Source organism: Camponotus vicinus, unplaced genomic scaffold (assembly GCF_025532165.1).
Source record: "Camponotus vicinus isolate PSW18456_S1 unplaced genomic scaffold, iyCamVici1.0 SCAF_2, whole genome shotgun sequence".
In the NCBI taxonomy this organism is placed as follows: Eukaryota; Metazoa; Arthropoda; class Insecta; order Hymenoptera; family Formicidae; genus Camponotus; species Camponotus vicinus.
In genome coordinates, this window is record NW_028141956.1 from 2,824,471 (window position 1) to 2,850,064 (window position 25,594).

General features: G+C 32.0%; 1 protein-coding gene across 2 annotated transcripts in view; it reads left to right on the forward strand.

Annotated features, from left to right (window-relative positions):
• The window catches only part of LOC145966136 (uncharacterized), a 111,212-nt gene that overhangs the window by 23,740 nt on the left and 61,878 nt on the right, over positions 1-25,594 (forward strand). For both annotated transcript variants that reach the window (XM_083089958.1, XM_083089957.1), the window contains exon 3: positions 24,129-24,227. In XM_083089958.1, the coding sequence (XP_082946084.1) occupies positions 24,188-24,227 (40 nt within the window). In that variant the 5' untranslated portion in view covers positions 24,129-24,187. The remainder of the gene's footprint in view (positions 1-24,128; positions 24,228-25,594) is intronic.

A 25,594-nucleotide genomic window follows, 5' to 3' on the forward strand; every position in this document is an offset into this window, starting at 1 on the left:
TGTAATGTTCTGTATAATGTATAGGATATATTTGAAGAATTAGAATGCAAAATCCATGTATTAGAATACATATGTAAATAGAGTATATTAAGCAATGTATCGAAAGGTACAAGGCATTCTTGTGCAATTATGAAAATATAATTTTAGTAAATATAATTTTATCTTGAATTTTATCGAGAATCACAAATCTAAAGTTGGATTTAAAATAGGATTTTTTCTAATGAAATTAATTAAAGGAGTCTACACTTAACGTATCTTTCTATGAGATTTCTAAGCATACATAATTATATATTTCATATATTGACATTAATATATATAGTGAAAATATATAAATATATGAATAATGTATGCAAATATGCAATTATGCTCAAGTCTTGTAAAAAAATACGTAAAGAATATGTATTTTTTTCTTTTATTAATAATATTAAAAAAAAGAAATCTTTCTATTTTAATATAAATCTCTAAAATTGGACTTCATTCTTCATATTTTCAATTAAAACAGAAAGATTTAGATTTCAAATCTTCACATTAAAACAGGAGGATTTTTCATTCGATGTGAAATATCAGACGAATGAGCAGTCAGATATGAATGATTATTTTATTCTTATTATTTCGTGCATGAATCTAATTTTATGAGTTTCTCGACTCTCTTCTCTCTCATCAGTATCATCCTTCTTCACAAAATCATTATACGAGTAAGATAATTATCGCATACGCAATGGCACGCGTGACTGTCACCGCGTGACTGCACGCCACTTGTTGCACGCGCGCTTTACGCACGCGCCACGCGCAGCAGTCGCTGTTCGAGTTTCTCTTTCGATACGTGCGCGCGTATGAATCAAATGTGCGTTCTTTTTTTAGGTGATATATTTAGAAGCGATATCACCAAGCATATGCGTCCAAAATTTGCATCATTTTTCCTTCGTTATATTTCATTTATACTCCTCTCCAAGAGATTCGCTCTCTGTCTCTTTCTTAATCTATTCAAATATTTATCTATTTTAAGAGGATTTAAGAGAAAAGCTACATTTTCTTAGGATTAATTTTCTACAACTTATGATTTAAAATAGTTATTTTATAACACAATAAACGCATATATTTCTATTTATTTTATAGATAGAAATCTGTTCTCTCTCCCTCCCTCTCTCTCTCTCTCTATATATATATATATATATACAAAGAGAGAGAGAGAAAGAATCATAAACTTAAAATTAGAGATTTTTAATTAAATCTTTAATTAAAATAGAATAGTTAAATATATATGTTATTTAATTTATTTAATAGTTCAATATATATATATATATATATATATATATATATATATATAACTATTAAATAATATATATAAATAATAATATATAAATAATATAATAATATATATATATATATATATTGAACTATTAAATAAATTATATTTAAATAACTGTTACATACACACACAAAATTTCAGTTGCACTTTGCAAATATGGTCACATTCATATATGATGAAGAATTAAAATTCTTACATGGCCCATTACCAGAAAATTTAGTGCCATATTTTATCTCATTATATCTCGAGATATACGTTAAGAGTCTCGATATCGTCGCGACAATATTATATAATATCGCAATATTATTGCGCAATTTTTCGCCGACCTGATCGAACAAAATTTTCTGGTGTCGTGTTTGTATACGTATATGTATACATATGTGTATGTGGGTCTCGCAGATGCTGCGATCGACGATTTGCGGCCGATACGCCGGACATAGCGGCACATGCCGCGGCAAATGCCACTCGCTCTCGGTGTGCACGCGATTCCATAGCTCCGAGCAGATTTTCTCCTCGGCATTCGATGGAAGGGGGAGAGGGGCCGCGCACTTCCCATCCTCTCGATCGAGAGTTTGCAATGTTATTTGCACAAATTGTCAGGCGGTCGCGGTCGCGTTCAAAGCGCCCGAGACGCGCGCTTGCTTTCGCGTAGCTGCGGGCCGCTTTTCTCTTTTGGTCGTTGCGAAAAAAAAAGAACAAAACAAAAGAAAGGGGAAAAAGCTGTTTTTCGGATCGCGTAATAATACGCGAGACCGATAATTGTGATAATCTCATTATTCGAGACTCTTACCGCCTTTATTCTCGCGGCGCAACGATTTATCGCCTTCGCGCGCATCGACGCCATACCTTGCAATACATAATTAGGCTAATGTCGTTTACGTGCTTGGACTCGCGCGTGCCGTGAAACGCGTAATACGAGAAACATGTGAGAATGGTAAAGCACGTTGTAAAGTGCCGATAATATCGAGCCCCGAAACGGTACATCGCGCTTGATTGTCGCATGAAGGAGATCGAGAATCGACGATAAGCATGTAGCAATAAGAACGTCATAGTGGCTGAAAAAATTCGAGACACTTTTTCTTCTTTCGACCGAAATATTAGTACGAGAAAATATGACTAATGTGCGGTATAAAAAGAATAATGTGCGAAAATAATAATGCAGATAAATAGGAACTAATTTCGCTGAATATAATAGATATAGAATATAATAGCTATAGAGAGAATTTTTGTGTCTTTGAAATAAGTGTAATAAGTTATTTATAATTTAAAAAGATTACTCATGCATTATTTTGTTTTTTTTAATACAAATTTTAAATTAAAATATAAAAAATAATGAAAAAATATACATATAATTATAATAAAAATACATAAAAATACATAATTATAATAAAATAATTTATATTTTTTTAGTATTTAAAAATGGGAATAAATGATGAAATATAATGAATAATAAGATATAATTGAAAAAGAGTCATAATTGCATGTATTATAAAGCTTCTATTTATTAAGTAACAACGGAAAGAGATTCAAATGTAAAAAAGTATTATATTACACTCAATATACACATCTCACACAGATGTGCTTTGAAATATCGCATAAAACCGTATAATATAATATAAAGTATTAATTAATGCCGAGAAATTCATACAAACGAGAAATGGAAATAAGATCCATCGCATTAAATTTGAATATTTCACATTTAATGAGATCGCTCAAACATAATTAAAAATTAATTAAAAATTAATAAAATAATCAATAATGGGGGAGGTTACGAGGAAGAAAAAGCTTCCTTCGAGAACCGACGTTATTAATTAATTTTCTATAAAACCCGTGAAATTAATTAATTTTCTACCTATAAAACGCGCGATCCGGCAATACTCGAAAAAAGTCGCGTTCGATTTTAATTAAATGATGATCGTATCAGACAGATTGCGCGCGCCTTCGAATCATGCCCCGAAAAGAGATCCGAGAGAGAGAGAGAGAGAGAGAGAGAGAGATTCTTGAAAAAGAGAGAGAAAAAAAAACAGTGTGAGAGAGAGGGGGGGGGGGAGAATCCACGTTTCCCTGCGACAGCACGCGAACTCCCCTCTGGAATCGGATGTGTAACGAGTACCTCTTCGTCGCTGCGACAGCTGCACGCACGCACGCACACGCACCGCGCCGTGAAAGTGTCGAGCGTTTTTCGCGACACCGCGCGAGAAGAGAAATCGGAATCGTGCGACGCGATCGTACGGTGCGTGCGTGCGTATAATACACATGGGCCCGGTGCTTCTTGAGGATGGATATGGATGGAATTCATTAACGTGCGTTTAAGACCGTGCGACGCAACGGGCCATGTCGCGCGTGCGACTGCCGGTTACGTAAGAGAATATCCGTAACATATTCGAGACTCGCTACAGGACATCCAGATAGCCTGATAGAGAGATTTCTGTTCGTTGAAGAATTCTTTAAGGCCAGCTTTCGGAATAGATTTTTTTCTTTAAAGAGGAATTTCATCAATTTTTTCCTTAAGAACCTCATATTGATCAAAAAGATATTAAGGGATGATAAATGGAAACATCACGTAATTTTAAACCTGTATTTAATATTATTATATTATTATTTATTATTATTTTAAATAATATTATTTAATAATATTTTTTATATCATTATTTATTAATATTTTTCATATCATTAATTTAATAATATTTTTTATATCATTATTTATTAATATTATTTAATAATATTATTTTTTATTTATTATATTATAAATAAAATAATATTATTTTTATATCATTATATATTTATTATTATATTAAATAATATTACTTTAAATAATCCTGCAAAGCTTGAATAATTTATCAAATTAATTATCGACGTCTTCTACCAAGTATTCTTTTATAATTTCGTGGAATAATTTTTGCAAATCTCAGAATGAATAATTATAGATCGGTCATTTTGAAAAGGAAAATTGCTCAAAAATCCTTATGTTTCAGGAAATGTAGAGAAATATTTGAAAATATGTGCGATTGATTTAACAATCAGTTTCTCCAATCGTCGTTCAGTTTTATCATCCGACAGCACTCGACTTTTACCTGTTAATTAGTAAGCAAGTATTACATCCGTCCATCAAGTCGCTCTCCGCAAACAAGGCTTCGCCCTCGGGCCAACTATCTGACTTCGCGAAAATCCATTCCCCCCACCATGTGTATATAAACATATACTTGTTTTGCCCATTGTAGTGCCCATGATGGCGAATTTTATCGATCCTGGATCGTTCATGTGAGTTCGTTAAAGGCCAGTTCGTTAGCTCCGATAATTGACGGTCTTCGTCGGTCTTTTTACATATTACGGTGAAACTTCTGCCGCACATTGACCGTCGTCGGAAAGAACGTGCGATCTCGTTGTCCGATTTTACAGATCCGGCGAACTGGGCTCTAATAACGTTTCGTTTATAGCGTACATTCGCAGCCCGATATACTTAACGCGCAATTAATGGTAATGTCTTTATACTGCGAGTCATATTTCCATGATAAGTGTACGGCAATCGACGAAGAAGTGTCTGATGCTGATGGCATTTTAATCTGCGTATATATAATACACCTTATATTTATATTATAATAATGGGAATGTTCCATTTTTTATACCGGCTGTACCATACTGGATTGTTCGTTCAGTGCTTCATGTGTGATGGAAAATATATGCGTGTAATAACGTAAAGTATAGTAATTTTGTGTACTTGCAGATGATTAAAATGTAAAAGAAGAAGCTATACAAGTTTCTCGCCCGTTGCGTGAAATGTTCTTCCAGAATTAATAACGCTTTTATGTTTCACACCAAACAGTAACAAGAAATTAGAAAGGATATGAAAATGAATAAGTAATAAAATATATCTATAAAAATAGGAAAATAATTAAATATAAAACGTAACAATTCGTAACAATTTAAGATAATCTATTATGTCGCATGTTCCATTATATTGATAGAAATACGTGAAATTAAAACAGCTACATTTTTTAAAAACGTCTTGAATGAAATCAACGGAGCGATAATCATTTATTTATCAAATTAATTGCTCGTTATAGCGAAATATTTACTTTCCTAAATAATCGGCTTGATTTATGATTAATAATGGAATTAATTAAACAACAGACAATCAATTTCTTTAATTATTTGTATAAAATAATCACGTTTAGCATCTTTTAATACTTATCGCGATTGTTATTTCTGCAAATCTGCTTCGTAGATAAAATATTAAAGTTTTACTGCAGGAACGTCTTGACAAGATTGATTCAATTCAGAGTACAATTTAAAATCGCGGACCCATTCGACTTGTCCCAAACTCGGCGTCGTGCTCTCCGAAAGCGGAAGCCCCGGAGATATGGGTCAATCTACCATGGGCTCGCCCATGGTATAATGGAGGAAATTAACTCGGATAATCGTCGTCTCACAGTCGCCATTTGTCGGTTATTGTTGGTCAGCGTCGTCAATGTTGCTACTGTTGCTCTGCTGGATGATTTTGACTTTCTATCAAATTTCCGAAACCATCAATTACGAATCGCTGACGGGGCTACATCGCGTGTCTCGGAGATGTTGCGGTCTGTGCATCTCGTGAAAAATGCAACGGGATGCACTGACCGACCATGTCGCGAATCTCGATCGCCTCTAGCGAGGGCTTGGCTGCATTCGATGCAAAACATGCATCTTATGTGTGTCATCGTCGGAATCCGAATTATATATTTATAACATATAAATCCGCTCGTAGTAATACTCGTGTTTTTTCAGATTTTTTTTCGACTTTTATTCTTTTTTTCAGCAAATTTATATAAATATTATTAATATTCGACTTTTATTCTTTTTTTTCAGCAAATTTATATAAATATTATTAATATTAATATTTATATAAATATTAAATATTATTAATTTTACAAATATTTATATAAATATTTGTACAAATTATATTTTACAAATATTTATATAAATATTTGTAAGATTAATAATATTGAACTCTGAGAACTAAATAATAGAAATTAATTATATGAGAAATATAACATAATGCAATATAATTTAAAATATCATAGGTCGAAAGTGTCATAGAACATCTATAATTTTGATTTTAATAATAAAAATTTAATTCAACTTGAAATCAATTAAGAAAATACCAAAACTAATTACAATCATTTAATATTCAATGTTATATATTTTTAACAATTAAATTATGAATAAAAATCTTAAAATAGTCCGTTTCTCAAACAATCGACACGCATAATATTTCATAAATTTAATCCACGATTGTATACAGTTTCCAAGAATATACATATAAATCAAGAGAGAAAGAGAGACGCATTTAAAGGGATTTAAATAGCCTCGATACATCACAGTTACAACATTTTGATGCAACGGCTTGCACCGAAATTAGTGCGAACGATATCTTAACATGCACGTTTTCTCATCGAGATGAAGACGCATATTTCGGCCCGTGGCTGCGTTTGCATTTAGTCGTCATTCACGATTAATGTATCGTCGCTTTCGTTTCGGCCCGCCAGGCGTTTGGCCCGGCAGGTCTGTGTTTCGTCGTCCCCGGGAGCTGTGCCCATATCTGTGAAATTCATGCACATGGAAGATAACCGCCAGGCGACAGTGATAAATGAACGGAAGGAGATTTCGTTGAGATTGCGCGAGATTCGCGGCTTGTTCGCCGCATCCCGACCATCGTTTTTCGCCGGATTCGCCCGAAAATTGCGGCCCATCAATTTTTTGATTTCACTCGAAAGGACGAACGTAACGGGGGGAACGCAAGTAGAGAGAATTTGATGGCCGATTTGTCTTCGTGCAATCCGCTTTTTGCGCCAATCCTCGTCGGGGTTACATTGAACGCGGATTAAATAAACCAGAAACTCTCTTGACGGCGATGTACTTTTTGCTCGATATTGCGGAAGTAATGATGCTGCGGAAGCGATAAAATAATAAAGTAACAACGATATATATATAGCTTTTTAACTGTCTCTTCCACGAATCTTTTTTGTTCAATTTCGAGTAAATCTCTTCTCGACAATTTAAACTAATTTTTTCACAAATTATTTAATTTAAAATATTAAAAAAATAATTAATATAAAATAAATTACGTGCAAGCGACATTGCAACGTAAATGTACGAGCAAAAATTAAATATCTCTCCCCCTCCCTTCGTGTCCTCCGCAATAAACTATACGCGCACGACGTGATAATTACAAGAGAGACTTAACGATAAATTATCTCGTCGTTTCGGCGGGCGCTTATTACGTCGACGAGACTCCGAGATGGGAAAATATATCGGGTTATCCCGCAAAAAAGACTCAAAATGCGAGACCCGATGCGGGGCCCCGACAAATTGCGCACGCGTACGCGATGTTGCGCTACACGAACGCAATCGTTTCGTCTCGCCCTGTACATTGTACTCGAGTCGCACACGTGGACGTGCGTGAATAAGTGAGCGCGTGAGATGCAGTGATTGATGTTGCCGCGCATCAACCTTTCTTCTCGCGTCCACCTGTGCGCTCTCCTCTTCTCTCTCTCTTTCTCTCTCCTCTTCGCTCTTATTGTCTCCTCGCGCTGCCACACACGAGTAGGAACTACCGCCGGGAATGCAAGCAACGGCAGCTGCTGTTTTGGTAGCGATTTTTGCAACGCGATTGCGAGAATAACTCGCACGATAATTGCCGATGCGCCTCTTTCTTTCATCTCGCACATTGCCGCCCTCCGCCCTTTCCTCCCGCAGCCCCGCGTTCGCCTCTTCCGGATTTACGTTTTACGTCGACGACGTGTCCCGTGCGCGTTGGGTGCTCGTGTTTTTTGTACGTATCCCAGGGGAAATTATGACGAGTACGGCGAACGTTTGGGAGCTTTCGTTTCTTTTTCTCGCGAATGTCAAGAAAGCGTTTAAATTCTTGCATTGTATGTATGTACAATAATTTTCATACGAAACATCGTACAATGTACTTTTAATTAATATGGGACGAGAGTTGTTTAGCTGTTTTTTAATTTGTACGTAACATCTGTTGATTTTTTTTTTATGATTTTTCAACTATCTCTTCTGTCATGATCGTTACTTTGGTTCGCCGGAAACGGACGGCTCTTCGCCTTGACGGATTTAGAAAATAATCCTATGCAAATACATCCTGTTCCAAATTAGAGATGAAGTTATAATCTATACTTCCTGTCACCACTTGCCCTACGTGAATGCTTCCTCGTCTCGAATAATTCGATTCAGATTCTTGAATGAAAGTTTTGCCGTCCAAATGATGTTTTAATCGATATACTTAATTACTTTCATAAACAAGTTCTGCTAATGTCATGAGATATAACTGTTATAATATATTTATACATCTTTATTATATAATTTTAATACATTTATTTTAATAATTTATTTTTACATATATTTTTTTTGTCGCAAACATCCAATTGAAATAATTTACACATAATATTATTAATAATTATATAATATGTATATTGTATTGTATTCGTTACAAAAGTATAATTTAAAAGTACTAAATAAAAAATCTAGAAATATTAAATTTAATAAATATAATATTTAAAAATATTAAATAAAAAATTTTATAATAATTTTTTCTAAAAAAATTCTCTATAGAAACACTTTCAATTTTTATTATATATAATATAATAAATATCTCATGTAAGATTTATTTTACTTTTTGCCGTTTTACATCCAATTATATAGCACCTTTATTGGATAATCGAATAATTAAAGGATAAATTATGCAAATTAAATGATTATAAGCAATATCTTTTGTATTAATGTAATGTGCAAAATCTCTGAATTATCAGAGAATGTAGATTCGGAATGCAAAATATATAAAACGATTAAACTTGATATATTCATGATTATGGCAACCTTTTCTTTAATTTTCTACATTGATATCACATGTTGAGGGCACATTAATGTCTTATACTCCATTTGCGAAAATTTATTAACGCTTTTTCTCATCACATTTTTTATTAATCTACATCATTGCAATGCACAGAATACGAAATAATTTCTTTTTTTATGTAATACATAATTATACATTATGTTAACTTTTTTTAGGAAATGATCGATAGAAAGAGAGAAGGAGAAGAGAGAAAGATAATTCTCTCTTTCGGGATTAAATTCTCATATACAAGTTAATAATACTACTCTGTACATAAAAGATTGCAATTCACACAATGAATATAGTTTTGTTAAATAGACTTTTTAGTAGATTTTTTTTTACGGAACAGAGAGAAACAGAATTAAAAAAATGTTCTACAGGAACATTTCTAAATAGCATGCATTAAAATTTAACTAATCGTAAAAAAAATATAAATTAACACTTGACTTTAAAAATTATGTTGTTGCTCACAACGGCATCGTTTGATTAAGAATAATGACGACATCAGACTAATTTGTGCAGAATGATTCTGACACTCGGAGCTTCGCAAATTAAGTTATGTAATTTGGCCTGTGCTTTCATCTGCGAGAAAATGAGTCAATCAATTCTACAATATCTTCTGTTACACTCATCCTCTTTCTTTTTTCCTCTTTTATTATTTTGCTCTAAATATATTATCTCCTTTTATTAAACGTAACACACGTATCCTCTTGTTAATTTATATTTGTATAATATATATTAGTTATATAAAATTAATTGAGAGAAATTGAATTGAATGAACAATTTAGATTAAATAAAATAAATTTTTAGATTAAATAAAATAAATTTTTTTTATAAATATATAAAGATTCAAATATATTCATTTGTATTGATTTATTATATTGAGTATGATTTGCTAAATTATATTACTCATATACAGAGTCATAAAGCAAAACTCGCTTTTATGACCAAGCCAATATGTGTCTGTCACTTTAACATTTTATTAACTCGCTAAATGAGACCAGATTTAATTGCCGCGTCGCACTTAGGAGAAGTGCTACTGCGTATATTTTTACGGATGCAATTACGCGGAAGCGAAGAAGTTAATAAATCGCGATAATAAAAGTCAGTCATGTGGCAAGTGCCATGATTGGATTGATCATTACGCCGTAATTCTTATGGCTATTTCGCACTTTGTTTAAAATACATTTGTACTTCACTTGCTATGTAGCATATCAAGATGTAACTTTTCTCTTGTACATTTGCAGAAGACATAATGAATTATTTAATGATGTAATCAATGATGCACACATCGTAACTATTATCTATTCATATCATAGGGAAGATTGCAGTAATTGTTTTCGAATAAAAAAGGGTTTTTTTGATAATATTTTGTCGACAATAAAAATGCGTTATAATTTATATATTTCATATTTTCACATTTTATTTTTATTATGTGTTTTATTGAAGAGAGAAAGGAGGGAGGGGAAGTCGAAAGGCTGAAGTTATGTTAATGCGTAAAATCTATACTTCGGAAGATTATTTAGATTGTATGTCACATGGCTGGCTGTATTGGCTTTTTTAAAATTCAACGCAAAGATTAATTGAGCATAAAATTTTATCGCTATCTTGAAATAGCTACTTTGAATAAGCTGTAAAGTCTCGAGCAGCATGGTTCAGCTTAGAAATAGGACCCATAGGCCACCTGAAAGCTACATATGTTATCCTGAATTCGGCGGATATATATGTCCCAATTAGAGAAAGCAATCGTATATTCAATATACCCAACTTTTGAAATAATGACATCATGAATCAGTATTTGCCATCTTATATATCAGAAGTATTATTAATTATATCTGATAATAAATAATAAAAAAAACTTTTGTTTGAAGAATTATAACGAGAAGGAAAATTAAATACGTCAATTATGTAATCCATTATTGAATAAGAAATTCATTATTAATAAATTTATTTAAAAAGTACCCAATAAAATGTTTTAAAATGAAATTAACTCAAATATTAATTAAATCTGTTTTTCTTTTCAAATCTTTTGAAAAAAAAATAATTCATAATAGATATTGAATGATTACATTAATTAAAATAAAAATATAAACAGTACACATTGGAAAATTTTCTAGCAAAAAGCGGTTTTGAAAGATGAATGTATTGGGTTTGAATTTTATGTTTAAAATTTCATTCAAACAAGTCAATGTCATAGAACGTTGCATTCTAAATTGATTCCCGTCTTTTTCTTTATGATTTTAGTATCATATAATAACCCTAATCAGCATTTAAAAAAGCAATTTTTGTTTTTTAAATTATATTACAATCTTTCTATTACATATTTTAATAATTACTTTACATATTTACATACTTTAATAATTACTTATTATATATTTTAATAATTACTAATTTAATAATTTTAATTTTAATAATTTTAATAATTTAATAATTCTTTGAAATATGAAAAATTTCAATTTATCCTAAATAATTTAATCAATATATAAAAATAAATAAGAAAGCATTTGTTACTATGTAGAGGAAATCAATTCAAGAGAAATAATGCGTGAACCACTAACTACATATGCGTATTACTACCACCAAAAGTGTCGCATGAAATCAATGGCTCACGCGAAAGTTACTGTATAATTGGCCTCATAATTCAATCTGACCAACAGGTTCCTTGGAAATTTTCGCCAGTATGCAACAGCTGACACCGAACCGATGACGATTTATCGATGAAATTGTCGAAATTGGCTGTGTTACAACATTTATCAGATTATCAGTCATTCTCAGAAAGCAATTATTGATATCATTGACATTATTCAAGTCACGAAATTTGCAAATCGACAAATTATTCCAATTACATCGCTTTTTTTTCATTCTTCATACATATATACATAATTATTTTCCCATGCAAAAAATATTTATCTAAACAGTCCTCATAATATGACAATTTTTATATCTCAAATGCTAGCTTATTTCATGTAAAAATCATAAATAATTCGATAAAAAATTGACTAAGTTCTTCCCTCAAATTTTTGAGAGATCAAAATGTTACATTAAATCGCCGCGTATTAAAACAACATGATTATGTGTCCTACGCGAAGTTATGTCTATCGTTGCGATCGGCAGACCGGAAATAATCGATAAACGCACTGCTGCATTCTCATTTATTCTCGTTGCAATGATTTATAAAACGTCGCGGGTACTTTATGAATCGGATGATCATTTATATACGTGCTTGTATAACGGTACCAAGTTCCGTATTTCGAATCAATTCTCTTCCTTGGCGGGCGGAAAGTAGGATTCGCGCGTACTTAACATTGCCCCCCTTGATTTATCAGTATCGCGATCGATTAATTACGCAAGCCGGCGATATATCCGCCGTTTAAAAGTACACTCTCGTGTAGCGAATAACTTCCATAATACGTTGGTGCATTACTTTCCGAGTCATGCATCGTCGCGCGACGTTTGCTTAATGCGCCGTACGGCGAATACATTTATAATGTTTATAAAGGAATTAATCAACTCGCATTTCAAACAGATCTGCAGGCTCCATTCTATTATAAAAAGGAAATCATTTCTCTCGAGAGAAAGTATGAAATTAGTACTACACATGATTCATTTGTTCGAGGTGTTCAAAAAGAGAGCATGCAGTCGCATATTTTTTTTTCATTATTAAAATTATAAAACATAATTATTATATTTATTATAAAATTAAAATATTAATTATAAAATATAATTATTATATCTTATTATATTTTATTATATTTTATTCTATTTTATTATGTAATTTAATTATTAAAATTATAAAATATTGTGAATCAGACAAAATTATTTTTAGATCTTGAAGAAATATGTGAGATGGAGAGCAGGATGCGAACAAACAAATAATAGACAAATAATATTTTTACAATCCCATTACAATTTATAACATCTCTCCCATCTGTGACATCTCGTCTTCGACGAGAAGGGAATCCTGCTTCGTCCGTTCGCGATCGAGATATCGAGGTACTCGCGTTCCTGGTCGCAAAAAACCACCGTTGCAAAGAAAGTGAAGTAGGGAGAACAAAGTGGGCCCCCGAGTAATTTTTGTTCTCTTTTTTGGAGAGGTAGCGAACCGGCAAATTGCCGGGCAACCGGCCGTGAAAACGGACGAATCGGCTTTCGGCGCGTGCCAGGCCCAGAGCGGCTACGCCAGCGATGCGGAGTTCGATTGTGCTTGGTATCGTGTCGACAGAGAGGAATCGATATCTTTCACAGTCAACGATCGATGCAGCCATAGAAGGCAGAAAGTGCAGCAACGGAAGACAGAAAGAGAGAGAGAGAGAGAGACTAAGAAAGGGAGAGAGGGATTGTAGGGGGTGGGGAGGGGTTCTTGTTGATTGAGTTACGAGCAGCCTGTGTATATTAATTACACGCTCGAGGCAACCGCGTCAGGTTGGTAATGATGTCGTCGACACCGGATTAGTTACACGCCCCTTTTATGTGCCTGACCCATTCATCGGCGGCGGTGTAATCATCGATATTGGCGCGCTGTGTATATAAGTGCGACGTCTTAGGTCTCCGGATATTCCATCGAAAGATACCTCGTGTAAAGGATGCATTCATTTTTTTGCAAAATGATGTGGAAATAAATTTTTTTCATTTGTACACGACGTAGAAAAATTGTAAAAAATTGTAGATATTCCATCGAAAGATAACTCGTATAAAGGATGGATTCATTTTTTTGCAAAATGATGTGGAAATAAATTTTTTTCACTTGTACGCGACATAGAAAAATTATAGAAAACATATAAAAACCTTCTGTAAAATTTAAAGATATATATGATAATCTCTTATACTCCTTTCTCTTTCTTTTGATTATATTTTGACTTGTAGATAACGTATAATAAATTCGAATATATGTATAAGGAAACAAAAATCGCGTTTTGAATTTTTCGGGGTAGAGGGAGGGGCATAAATAATTATTTGAAAAATTATAACATGCGTACAAAAGAATGAAAAATTATAAAAAATGTGCTCATGTAAATTTATACACGATAAGTTCACTGTGCGTGTCAACGCACATTTGTGCGTCATTGCGAATAATCATCTCTCTGTAAGTTCGATCATTGGGCTCATCGATGAGCCACCGATAAGAATCGACTACTCTCTATCAAGTCTCGTAAATTGGATAATTAATTGAGTAAAAGAGGAGGGAGGAGGGAGAAGAGGATAGGAGGCGAGCGAGATTCGATCGAAGTTCGAAGAGCGAATTTGAACAGCAGTTGCGCGATTAATGTTCCGAAAACTTCTGCGCGCGCGCGAATAAAGATCGAAGGATGGTAGACTTCAGGCACCGGATATCGACCGCGAAGAGTGCACAGCGAAAAAAAGAAGTTGAAGAGAAGAGGGAAGACGAAGTCAAGGCTCCCTCATACCATCCGGTTTGCGACGAGATTTTCGATCCACATGTTTGTCCACAGATGATGTCTGCACACCGGGTGTGCAAAAAATCGCCTTTAGAGAACAATCCGAGAGATTGGCGCATTCGTGAACGCCAGATAGTCATAAATTAAAAGGATCATCACGTTAATCGTGACAGAATATTAAAAACTTTATCTCGTAATTTCTTTCTTTACATGATGAAAAAATTATGTATTTCTCAAGATTCTTCTTATTCCTTTTCACGACGATTTTCCATGTCAGTCTGTAAAAAATATTATTTTCTACACCAATAATTATTAATTAATATTATTTTCAAATAAGACAGGACAATCAGTTCATATTTTGCAAAAAAAATTTCGTCTTTAATTATTCACACATTAGATATGCATATAAAGAACCTGCGGAACAAAATTTGGCAAGCTGTTGATGCTAATTGCGTGGACAGACAATTTTGGCAATAGATTGCAAATACGATTAGATATTTTAATCCTCAATTAAACACCCAAGTAACATCGGTCGAACATGCGTGCCGATTTCGTGGTCATGCTGCTTCTCTTCCCATATCCCCCTCTTAAATTATTCCTAATACCAGCCTGTCCTTTTCCATCAGATAACCGACGTCGCTTTCGCCTCTCTTTTGTATGTTTTTTTCTTTTAATTAGCCAATTTATAATCTCGGACATCGTTCACGGATGTCGCCACGCCGTTCTCCTCGCGATGAACGAATCTCGTAAATAGCAGATTCTTTCATCTGCTTGATTTGGAAATTTATAGAGGACACATCTGTGTCAATAATATGCCGACCGAATGTGTATATGTATTTATCAACGAATCTTGATAATAATTTGAATTAAACTAAGATGGAATTTTAATTCTTGTTAATTATAGAAAGAAAAAATATTTTTTTCTTATGATTGCGTGTGATCGTATACTGATGATATTTCAGTCTTCAATTTAGATTTTTATGTCGTAATATGCAGACAGCTGCATGTTCAGCAACGATTAAGGCTTGGACTGATTGATATAGATACGCATCGTCAAAAAATTATAACTCTCTTTACGCGCGTGCGCTTGTTAAACGCTGAATATGTGTGTGTTAACAAAAAAAAAAGAAAGAGAGAGAAGCCAGCATTCTTCTTTTTTTTGTATTTTATGGACGACAATTTTTGCGCGTATCAGCAATTAAATATCGCTAGTCCGCTCGTTCTTTTTACCCGATAACGAGTCGTGATGATGACACGTTAGGAATTTTGATGATGCTAATATGCAGATGCGCTATTTACATATCAGTTTGATTTTGCACAGAAATAATACATGTAAGCAGTGTATACAGGGTGAGTCTGATGAAACGTCCACCGTGTTTTTCTCGAAAACGGTAAGAGATAGGTAGAAGATATCCATTATGAAAATTGTAGGATAAGTAGGGGCACATACTTTGATGACTTTGAATAACCTGGAATGTCCGTTTTTCACATCAAGAATTAAAAAAAAATTTTTTTTTAAATGGAAAGAGGTACTTTGTAATCACTCTATCGATAGTACTCAATGAGCTTAATAACTTTTGTATTAGAGTTTTTTTCGAAAATTCAACCGTTGTCAAGATATCGACAAAATAAGTCAGAATGAAAATTTGGAAAAATCCAAACATGTTAAGTCGGGTGATCGACCTCACTTTGGAATAAATACGAGACAAGAACTCAACAGAATGTTTCCAAACAAATGGATAGGTAGAGGTGGTCCTGTACTATTTCCTGCGAGATCACTCGACTTAACATGTTTGGACTTTTACCTCTGGGGAAGAGTGAAGGAATTAGCCTATTTTCAACGTCCTACCACTCGAGAAAATATGATAGAAAGAATTAAAATAATTTTTCGCGAAATAACCACACAGGAGTTAGAAGAAGTACAAGCAAGCTTTCCGCGAAGACTACAGGCATGTCTGGCTCAACATGGTGCACATTTTGAACACTTACTACAGTAAGTGTACTATAGTAAGTACAGTGTTAGGAATAATAAAAAAATTTATTCCAAATTTTCATTCTGACTTATTTTGTCGATACCTTGACAACGGTTGAATTTTCGAAAAAAACTCTGACACAAAAGTTATTAAGCTCATTGAGTACTATCGATAGAGTGACTACAAAGTACCCCATTCCATTTAAAAAAAAATTTTTTTTAAATTCTTGATGTGAAAAACGGACATTCAAGGTTATTCAAGGTCATCAAAGTATGTGCCCCTACTTATCCTACAATTTTCATAATGGATGTCTTCTACCTATCTCTTACCGTTTTCGAGAAAAACACGGTGGACGTTTTATCAGACTCACCCTGTATACATGTGTAATATTTTTAATAATATTATAGTGGATATCATTTTTTAATTACAAATGTGTAAATCAACATTTTACAAACAAAACTTTGATAAAATAAGTTGCACTATGTGTTTTTTTAAATTTTTCTTAAACATTTTGACATAAAATTTTAATGCACATTTATTTATGCAAAGATGCAAACTCTTTTGGAAATAATCAAAAAATAATTCAAACTTACTAATGAAATAATAAGGAACTTTTAATCTTGAGTTATACGATTTTTTTTAATTGAAAAATGAATGAGTGTTTCACGATAAATCATTTTCCTTAATTGATCTTTATTTGAAAATTTACCTCGCAACTTTTTCAACAAATTTGAAGAACAGACTTTTACACATATACTGTTAGATTGCTAACAGTGATGTTACAGATAAAATCAAGACAATCATTTACAATTAGGCACAACATATATGTATATATCTTGGGTTAATATACACTGCGTCACATTTTAATTTGTCGAAAGTTATTAGAATATGTGTATATAAGCCATTTTCATATTGATTGATAAAAAATAATTATTTAAGATATATGTAATATACATGTGAAGGATCAAAAATCGAGAAAATTATAGTTAGATTTTTTCTTATGGTAATTTGGTAACGCAACAATTTTATTATCTTCTCATAAAAACACATTTTAATTAAACATATTTTGTTTGCACAAGAATAGAAAAATATTAAAAATATATTTTGTTATAAAATATGTATATATTTTCTATTTGCAAAATTTTGAATTTTTATACCAATACGTTTTTTATTTAAACATTTCGAATTATTATATAAATGATAATTTTCTCTGTTCTTGATGTTATTTTGTAGAATGGAAAAGAAATTAAATTTGAGTTTTTTATATGATCTAAAAATTCAGAATAATATCGTGATGATAAGTATGGTCGGAATTATGTTCAAATTATTATTTTTTCTTTTTATTTTAAAATATTTTAAACTACACGTTTTTACTATCACGTCTAATTTGGTCTTATCAAGTGACATGGTAACGATATCCAATATGACATTTTGTAAATGTCCTTGTTTCATATCTCACCATATGAGAGGTAACTGTGTTAGTCTATATGTAGGAATAATATAATTAATATATAGAAGTCTCTGTGCCTGGAGCGCATTGAACAAATGAATAAAAGCCTCGAGACTCTCTATGTAACAAAAGCCGGTAATATATTGGCGGCGATGGCAGAATCTTCCTTCGTACACCTACCTTCGTTTTACGATACGCACCTGTCCCGTCATGAAGCCAATCACGGCGCCCTAACGAACGCGGTCGGAGAAAGCCCTTTTGTGTGTCCGCACAGACTCGTCCTTTCCCAACCATCGCCGGCCGGTCGATCGCCCTTTTTTTAATTGCACCTCGCCGGCTCGCACGGGTAAATTACGCGCAGATTCGTACAGATCGAAACTTAAGCGGCTATTGTGCGCCTTCTAATTAGTACGATTGCACCGTTTATTGCCCTCTCGGCGCGCCGTAATTGATATTTGATCGAAATATTCGGTGCTCTTCGATGATGCTTGTATGTCACGATTGGTTCTGTTAAATTGCATCGCGTGGATCAATCAATTTGAAATTTATACGAAAATTTACAAACTTGTGGACATGTATGCAAATAATTCTAAGAGAATATTAAATCATAAGATCAATATTAAATCAATATTAAATCATATATACAATATATAATTTATCAGTTGAATTTTTCCATTAATTAATATTTATGACATTGAAAAACATGTAATACTATCGTCTCTTTCCATTCGTATAATAATTTGTTATATAATTTTTTATTGCTCTTATATGCGTGAAATATTAAAAGTTTTATACAGTTAAATACAGCTAATTATCATCATATAAAAATTCTTGATGTTCTACTGCAATTGATTAATTGATTGATTCTGCTGATGGTACTTGTCTTTCGGTGCAATAACCGTTTCTGCTATAAAGTTTGGGAATTGAAACTCGATGATCAATTTTTATACATCGATTTTACGTTCGAATAGTCAGTTTTATGAACCCAATTATGAAGTATGAAGAATTTAAGTGGTCGTAAGTTCGCTCGTAATCGAAACAATCATTTTTTGTGCGATACGCTGAATCAGCGAAACAAAGGCAGTCAATTTGCGGTACGGTCGATGGTATTTTTATGGATGCGATAGTAAATCCGTATAACTTACTAACTGTTTCTATAGATGCTCCATAACTTGTTAATTAACTATCATGCCACAATCATTATTTAATCAAAAATTGTTTCTCTCTCTTTTACTGAATTTTATTATTAATTGCTCGTTTACTATCAATTTTATTAATCACTTTTTTATTATTAAATTTTATTATTTAATTATTTTATTATTATTTATTAACGTTATTAATTATTTTTATAATTAACATATTAAATTATATAAGTGACATAAATGTGTATTAATTAAAATATGAATTATATTAATATTAAAATATTAATATTAATTAAAATACAGAGGAAAAAATTGAAAAAATCACATAAGAATAAATAATAACGTTTAGTAAAGTTAAACATAGTATTCTCAATATTCTCTTTACATATGTGTGAGGAGGCATCGTTTGTAAATTTCTAAAAAATCAGTAACATTATTGTAAAAAATAATACATTTTAATTTAATTATTTATCCAAAGAAGTATCATTTTGTGAAAAAAGAAAAAAAGATACAAGATATAATGATGCCATTCTAATCATATTTTAAAAATCATTTAAGAAAATAAGTATTATTTTCTTGTTATATTATTTATTATTATTATTAATACATATCCGAGCTTGAATATTAATAATGTGTAATAGCCTTGACAGTAATAAGATACAGAATGACATACATGCACATACATCCAATATATACATATATAATATATATATATATATATATATATATATATATATATATATATAGAATATACATATTAGCTTGATTGGGCGCCTATGCATTGCGAACGTATGAGCATCTTGGAGTTTTGTCGTGTTCTACAGAGTGGTCACCTGCCGCACAGGTGCCCCCTACTTCTTCGCTATCTCGTAACTCAACCTGATATCCCGCCAGGAAAGTGGCGATCTCTCGGATGGACCTTCAGGGTGATCCCAACCGGCAGTGACTTCCAGGTGTAAGAGAAGGTTTCAACACAATCGGGTTTCGTTTTGTTTCGGTCTCGTTTAAAAGTGTTATCAAAATGGAGATACATCACTACGCCGACGTTAGAATTTAAATTGAACCACCGTCCATTCGAGGGAACGTCTTCTTCTACCTATAAATTTCTTCGCCCCCGGAGAGAACTCAGGAAAGACGTAACCGGGATTATCCCTAAAAAAAGAAGCCCAGAAAATTGGATTGGACAAAATTTTTTTGAAATGGAGCTTTTTTTTTTTAAGGGAAGAAGTGGTTCTCTCGCAGTTTTGAGTGCACATAATTTTGCAAATGGAGAGAAAATATTTTACTATTATTATAATTAATCGCAGAAATTTGAGTCATTTATTCGAAAATATATTTCGGGGTTTCGTTCGGCCTATTAACTTCACGCACGACGTTACGCGATATCCTCAACGATACTTGTCTTACTCCCGGCGGTGTTATCATCTGGCACATCGGGGCCTCACGGTGCATTCTTGCGCACGTGTGTAAGCAGGAAGAGAAAAAGAAGTAGAATGAACAGCCGTTCGCCAGAACGCGCTGCTGAATTAACTGACCAATTTATTCTTTTTTTCTCTTTTCATCCTCGGATGGGATTACTAGGTTTCGGGGTTTGTGTAATCCTCTTTTAACATAGTCCTCTCGTCCTCGATGCACGAATGACAAAGAATAATGTTACCCAGAGATAGATCGGAGAATCCATTATATTCGGTCCTGTTATATGCAAAGGTCAAATCAAATGTATTATGTTCTCTTAAAGTTATGAGAGTCGGAACCTAATTATAAAAATAATTATTAGCGATATTAAAAGGTTCTCTAATCAATTAAACTGTTAGAGTTTGGAGGCAAGTGTCGAAAGATTACATCACTGTTAATTTTATTACAAAAGGCGTGCTATAAAAGATTTACTTTATTTAAAATTTGTTTAATTTATTTATTTATATAGTATATACTATACATAAATCTGTTCGATAAAAAACTTGCGTTGAAAATTGAAAAAAGTAATATAATAAGCAAAGTAATATAATAATATAATAATATAATAATATAAATAATAAGTAATATAATAATATAATAATATAAAAGACGTAACGTAAAAAGAGAGATAAATATATATATATATATATATATATATATATATATATAGTTCTATAATAATCGAAAAATAATAGTTATTTTTCATCTATTTGACAACAATCGCTTGTAAATTATCCTTCGTAGAAAACTTCAATTACTTTCACACTGCTTTTTGTATTAGCATGCGGAATGAACGCAATTATCGTTATTATTTGCGTTAGTATTATACTATATATGAATGAACGATAAATGTTACTTACACAATTATTAACATGTAGTAATTATTTCTGATTACTTGCAACTTATAATATCTAATCGAATGACGTTTCTCTTGAGAGATTTTCTGAGGAAAATTATATACGTCAGATACTCGGGATAATTAATGATAATACCCCTTTATATCGCTTACGATATAATTATACTGGAATACTGTGAAATTATATCTTATTAATAATGATCAATATTTATATTTATCAGAAATCAAAACATTCATAAGAGGACGATTCGCAAAGCGAAAAAAATGTGGAGAGTGGTCAAGATATCGAGATAAAAGTAGCACCGCGAGCGACAATCTGACTGAATATTAATTATCGTAATTAGTACCGGTTTAAAGATTAATGTCAAATTAAGAATGAGGCCAGTGAGCAGCGACGATGGTGGTAAGATGTGCCAGGATTGAAATCGCGATAAGGCATTATGCTGAAGAAATATCGAGCTATCGAGAAAAAATGCTGTTTATAATTTGAAAATTATTGCACTTATATAGAATTTGCTTCTCCATTATTTACATTACGTATTGTAATACATTGCGTAATGTACACATAATTATGAAAAGAAGGGGAGAAAAAAGGCTAAAATTCGAGATAATAAAAAGTATTTGTTTTGAGACGAAAGTTTTAAGAAGCTCCTATTCGTAATTAATACGAAATAAGCAATCGATAAATCGTATTTTTAAGAAGGTATTAATTCTAAGCGTATAAAATGACACAAATTGCACCCTATTTTTACAACGGGTTTGTAATTTTAATAATAAATTATTTCTCTGAATAGTATAAATCATTTCTTACAATCAACTTTTGCCCACTCTAAAAGCTTGCAAATATTTTTAATTTTTTTGACAAAATATATATATATATATATTTCTTCAAAAAAATATATATATATTTCTTTGTTATTCGTCAGCGAAGTGATGTATACGTATATATTTCGAAATACGAAGGTATCAATATCGTAAACGTTTGTGTCTCACATCAAATAATAAAAATTGTAGATATTTATATACATTTGTTACTTAAATGTAACTTGATGCTCGATTCGATCGAAACACGGTCAGACCTCGTACATATGCAAATGTAGTACGCAATCGTGGATGTAATATTTTTCTCCTTCATCCATTGAAAGAAGTACAATACTGCAGGTACAATATGTAAAAAGATTCACACAATAATGAGAAAAAATAAGATAAAATTCAAAATTAGTAAAAGTCATAATTTATAATGTTAGCTTTGACTTGACACATTTATGTGATTTGAGTCGCACAAGCAAACCAAGAAGCTAGCTAATATTTTTTTCGCAAAACATTATTTGTTATAAAATCATAGAAAAGAAAAATATAAAAAATACACATACGGAAAGTGCATAAACGGAAATTAAAGTTACGGATAAACGTGGAAGGAAGAATATTTCGTTACGTAGGCGCTTGTCTTATGAAAAAGTATTTACATAATCGATAATTAAGTGGCGAGGTCTGCACATTGACCTTCAGCATTTGCAACATCTTGTTCACGTGTCTCGTGAAAGCAGAGGACGCTCGGTATCGTTAAATTATCGTACCACATACGTTTCTTGCGAACACGCGTCATCTTGTAGTCGCATGTAGTAACATTTATAAATGTTCGACCCGGTTGCAGATTTAATTTATATGATACACATAAAGAAAGTTGAAACACAGAAACTTTAATTTCGCCAAATTATAGGATGCGATATTTCCTTAAGCATCTCCATTGATAATCTTACATTGCTCTAGATTTATCGAATTATCTTGACTAGCTCAAAGCTAATAATATACATATGGTAGATAATTGAAGTCGTAAATATGTACCAACTAAGACGATAATAAATAAAAACGCTGGCTCGTTAATTAAAGATCTTTGTGCGATAAAGTTGACGCGAAAGATGATAAACTTGTGCACCAAGAGTTTTTATCGATGTTGCGTCGGTCCTCGTAACCATGTCGAATAATGAGAATACAATTAAGGCCGAAAATTCTCATATCCAATGATTTATAAGAAATTCTACATGCTTACCTTTTACAGTAAGATGCGTTGGCGACACGTTAATTGCATACAAATTACATATCGGGATAACATGTACAAGTGTACATATTCCGTAAAAGGATAAAATAATAAATTACAGGAAAGGAGTCGTCACAAAAAGAGAAAACGAAAAAATTAATAATTCTATATAATCACATTTATGTCTTAATCAAATTCTGACTTGTTGAATAAATCGAAGCTCGATCTATAAATCTACAATCAATAATACGATTAATATGATTGTGAATGCAATTTAATACTAGACTTATTAATTGCATTGCAGTTACATATGCTGTATTTTAATGTCTTTTAAATGTTTCCAATTTCAGATTACATTCTTAATTTCGAAATTTTAATATCAATTTGTTATACATTAAAATTTATAATAAATATTATTTAGAAACAACTTTTGACACAACACATATTTTATTGCATAACATACAATTTCAAATAAAACCTTGCAATAACTGTAATGAATATATCGATTTTTACAATATTACGATACTACGATATTAAAACTTTGTACCGTTTGAAATTATTTATGAGAATTGATTAAATGACATAAGACATCTGAAAGACGTCTTTTTTTCTTTCTATTTCCAGAGTGTTAAATAAAATATGAGCGATACACGTGGCTTCAAATTCAAAATTGAGGAGATCAGATGACAATTAAGCTTCCAGGAAGGAGGATCGCGGAATCGGGTGAGTTGGCAGCTGTTTTTCTTACATGTAACACGATCGTAATTTAGCCCGGCGTCTCTGAATACCCCGTTACATGCTTAGTGATTTTACGCTTTTTAAGATGGGTGCACACCCTTTATCATCTTATACCACTTCCGTGAGCAGATACGTTGCAAGATGTCAGAAAATTGGCTTCGTTCCCTAAAATTTTGGCGATGCGTAATATAATTAACGTATATAATTCAAGTGTGCGCGAATCCCGTTCGATTTTGTGCGTGTATATGTCGTCTTTTCTTAGTAAAATATTTTACTTTTCCCTTTAAAATAAAATAAAAATTTTATAATTTTACGAATAAGAATGCTTTTGGGAAAATAAATGATCAATGATGAAAATCAACGATCAATGATTTAAATTTTATTTTAGTATATTATAAAGTATATTATAAAAAGATTTACTTAGTATATTATGAGTACATTTTTTAATAAAAAGATATCAATTAATTACTTACTTTATTATAATATATATTTATTTTATTATATAATATACTTTGTGTGGCTTTTTATTTTATTAATTTATTTTTCATGTTTTCAATTTTTCGAACATATACATAATTAAATAATTAAATAATTAAATAAAATTTAAAAAAGCGTATTTTATATTCTAATCTAACTGATTAATCTTGTAATGAATAATTATCTACGAGACGGACATGTTGCATAAATACATACGCGCGCATTTAATAATTAATTACGGAAACTTCTCATATGAAGTGCATATGAAATTGTCTCTTGTTTCGGGAATTTAAAATAATCCCAGAGTTAATGATGGTAATTGCATGGTAATTTAATTACTTTCCTTAATGACATTAAAATACAGGGGGCAAGAGGGTAGCGAGGGTACGCAACCGGCTTAAATCAAGGGAACTTATCGCCCATGGCGTTTAGCACCGGCATTTAGCTTAAATTAAGCACAGTTTATTCGCGCTTCGGGGATAAATCGGCAAAATCATATGCCTCGGTGTATTCAATTACGGCCTTCTCGCCTTTGTCGGAGCCCTTCACGATCCTATAATCGTGCGTTTTAACCGCGAGTTCGACTTACATTCTGTTCACTGTTTTGTTACCGCATGTCTTCCCGCATTTGGGCGATCCTATAAAAGATACCTCTGTCGGGAGGTGATCAATAAAATCATTCTGGGAGCCATTGCATTTCAATTTTATTATGAACTGATCATCGCTATAACTTATCCCACAAATTTGCCTCGATTTTAAAATAATACTTTGATCGCTGTTATCATATATTTTAATTATTTGTAATTTTCTAAGTTTGAAATGATTATAGAAATTCATTCTTAATTCATTATATTTATTATTATTATTATTAAACA